The 2,918-nt window shown below is 54.7% G+C and overlaps 1 protein-coding gene across 4 annotated transcripts in view; it reads right to left on the bottom strand.

Annotated features, from left to right (window-relative positions):
- The window catches only part of ETF1 (eukaryotic translation termination factor 1), a 37,316-nt gene extending 35,054 nt beyond the window's left edge, over window positions 1-2,262 (bottom strand). For 2 of the 4 annotated variants that reach the window (XM_021711545.1, XM_008056433.1), the window contains exons 1-2: window positions 2,059-2,262; window positions 1,795-1,898 (exon numbers count right to left, since the gene is read on the bottom strand). Coding sequence is in view for 2 of the 4 variants with exons in the window: in XM_008056433.1 (XP_008054624.1) it covers window positions 1,795-1,880 (86 nt within the window). In the remaining 2 variants the exon portion in view is untranslated. The other 2 variants (XM_021711544.1, XM_021711546.1) reach the window with 2 other exon arrangements.
- Between the last annotated feature and the right edge of the window lie 656 nt (window positions 2,263-2,918).

Raw genomic sequence — 2,918 nt, 5'->3', positions numbered from 1 at the left:
CGAGGCTGCAGTGGCCAGGAGCGGCCACTACACTCCAGTCTGGGTGACAGAGTGAGACTCCAACTCAAAAAAAAAAAAAGAAATCCACAGGTCACATCCACCTTTAAACAACACTGCAACAACAACAATCTATAAAAGGCAATACTCAACTGAAGGCTTCAAGTAACACAACAGAAGATCCTAGTGAAACAAAAGAACCCGGCCAATTCCTAGTAGTACATTATAATGGGTCATGACCTATATTACCCTTCCTGTACAGTATTCTAACATTGTGGAAACAATTATTCACTCTCAGGCAATGCAAGTTCCTGTAAGATTATTAAGCACGCCCGAATATCCCATTAACTTCAAAGAAAAACATAGGCTACCTTAAATTCATATTACGTTTCTCCAGCACACCAAAGGAGTGAGCACAAGCCCAAGTCACTGAATAGGGTCAAACTTTCAGAAGCTTCATTCTAAACTCAACTGTCTCTAACTTATTAAGAATAAAACACTATAACAAAACCAGCCTGTTAACCCTGGGTGTTCAGTAGAATTAAGCACATCCCATCTCATATAGTATTAATAATAAAGAGCTTGGAGGGGTGTCTGCAAATCTACCCAAAAATGCAAACCTAGGCTGGAAACCAGAATATCTAGTTCCTGTGCTGAAATCAACTTTCCACATGGACTGGGGCAGGCCATTCTGCTACTCTAAGAATGCTCAGACACATGAGTATGTAATGTTCTAAACACTTTTGTTTGGGGACACTTCCTGTAACTAAAGTTTCTATGACTGAGAAAGAAACAAGATAAAGTAATAAAACAAGGAAACAGGAATACCTCTGGCACACCTTCCTCTAAAGAGCAATATTACAACAACAAAAAAAGAGCACGCATGGCTAATTTTAAACTAGCCTGCTCTTCGCAGTGGATACATCTACAGCTTCTTATCAAACTTACAAGACTCAAAGCCCACTTAATTCAGTTCTAAATTGCATTCACAACGCATCAGTACACCAGACACCTCTATAGTGATACCCCCAGAAGTTTCACAGAAATGCTAGCAGGGAAGTTGTTGTTATAGTTCATACCATATGGCTCCCTAATCCGTATTTCTCCTAGATATACAGACAGAGACTCATAACCAAAACCTACCCTGTCCCCCGACATCTCCCATACGTTGACGCTTTCAGTTTTTAAGTGGGTCCCGGAACAGCTAAAACCAGGAAGCTCAAGGGGTAATCAGAGGACTTGGGGGAAGTCCTCTTGGCAGAGGCGGAAGACCCAGAGAAATCGGGGGAAGTGGGGTCAGGAAGAGGATGTCCATGGCCACCTCTCCTTCCTGTCCCATCCAAACTTCACTCACCCGGGCCCAGGAGGGGGAGGCCATTTTAATGAAGCTTGACTAAAGAATGTGAAGAGACTGGAGAGGAAGTAAGGGAAGGGCGTTCGAAAAGGGAGGCCGAGCACCCGAGTCGGTGACAGTACCTTAAGTCCAAGGAGGAAAGAACTCGAATGAAGAGCCTGGGAGGGGTATAAAAGTAGCGGTGGTCTACCGAGAGGGGAGGGAGTCGAGTGGTATAAGCCCCGGGAGCGCGGGCCCCTTCCCCCCATGAGGGAAAAGGACACTTTCTCGGGCCAACCGTGCCGACCCTCGCCCCTGGGTAGGGGGTTACTACCCAGAGATCCAGAAGGCGGGAGTTGGCTAGTGTCTGGTTCTCCTCATCCGGCCATGCGGCGCGGGGGCGTCCATCCTGAAGGGTCCGGGAACCAAGAGGGCACGGGGGGGGGGCCGGACGCGGCGCTCACCCGCGGGCCGCCTCCAAGCTCTTAATGAGCTTTTTGATCTTCCAGATCTCCACGTTCCTGTCGGCAGCACTGGGGTCGTCCGCCATCTTCTCGCCTCCTCCTCCCTAGAGCGGCCCGGCGGGGCCCGGAGACACCAAGACCACAGAGTTAGCGCCGCCGCTGGGGCAGAGCGGCCCCCTTCCTCGCCACCCCCAAGAGGCCCTCCTCTTCCCGCCCCACGCAGCCCGCCGCATAGGTCGCTGCCTTACTCTCCTCGTGCCTTACCTAAGGGCCCAGTCCTGGGCGGCAGCGGCTGCTCCTCCCCGGCGGCGGCTCCGCGGCGGCGGCGGCTCTGACGTAGGACACCGGCTCCCTCTCTCCAGGCAGCTGCATGTGTTGCAATCCGCTCACATGGGGCCTGTGACATCACTTCCTCCGCCAGGGGCGGAGTGGAAGGCGGCGGACGGAAGGGAGGGGGCCGGTGCGGGTGAGGGGAAGCTGTGCGCGCGCCGCGACTTTTCATTGGCTCTCTGCGCTGCGGCCTACAATGAGTCCGCCGATTGGCCGCAGCTAGGGCCGCGCGGCCTTGTGAGGTAGAGGCTGGGGGCGGGAGGTACCACTCTTCTTCCGGCCCGGCAAGCCGAAGGGAGGAAGCGGGCGGCATCCGGCGGCCCTCGCGATGATTTGCTCAGAGCCCCGCCAGGTTCGACTGGGGGGTGGCTCTTAAAGGGAGAGGGCAGGGGTCGTCGTCTTTCGCGTCCCTCCTCCAAAAAGGGGATGGACGTCCGAGGCTCTGCGGTGCGAAGCTAGGCGTTCGGGCCCCGACACGCGGATTGAACGGTGCTTGAGAAGCCTCCAAGAAGCGTCTCGCGCGGAGCGACTTCTCCCCAGACGAAGTCCCGCGGCCTGCTCGCGTCGCGGCTTGGTGGTCTAGTGTCTCGGAGCTCAGGCAGAAGGTGGGCTGAGGAACTGCTCCCGGGTGGCCCCGGCTCCTCTTCCGCAGGGGCGAAAGAGGCACGTTCCCGCTCGTCCCGGTGCTAGAATGGGTTCACTTTGGACTTAGAACTTTACAGGGTGGAAGAAAGCAGGGGCCGCCGAGCTGGGAAACCTGAGGGATCGGACCCCACGCACGGTTTGGTCTGAGC

The sequence above is a fragment of the Carlito syrichta genome, unplaced genomic scaffold, assembly GCF_000164805.1.
Source record: "Carlito syrichta isolate Samal-C Ts95f unplaced genomic scaffold, Tarsius_syrichta-2.0.1 Scaffold302355, whole genome shotgun sequence".
In the NCBI taxonomy this organism is placed as follows: Eukaryota; Metazoa; Chordata; class Mammalia; order Primates; family Tarsiidae; genus Carlito; species Carlito syrichta.
The sequence above is the reverse complement of the archived record's forward strand: the minus strand, read 5'-3'. Positions and strand labels throughout refer to the sequence as shown.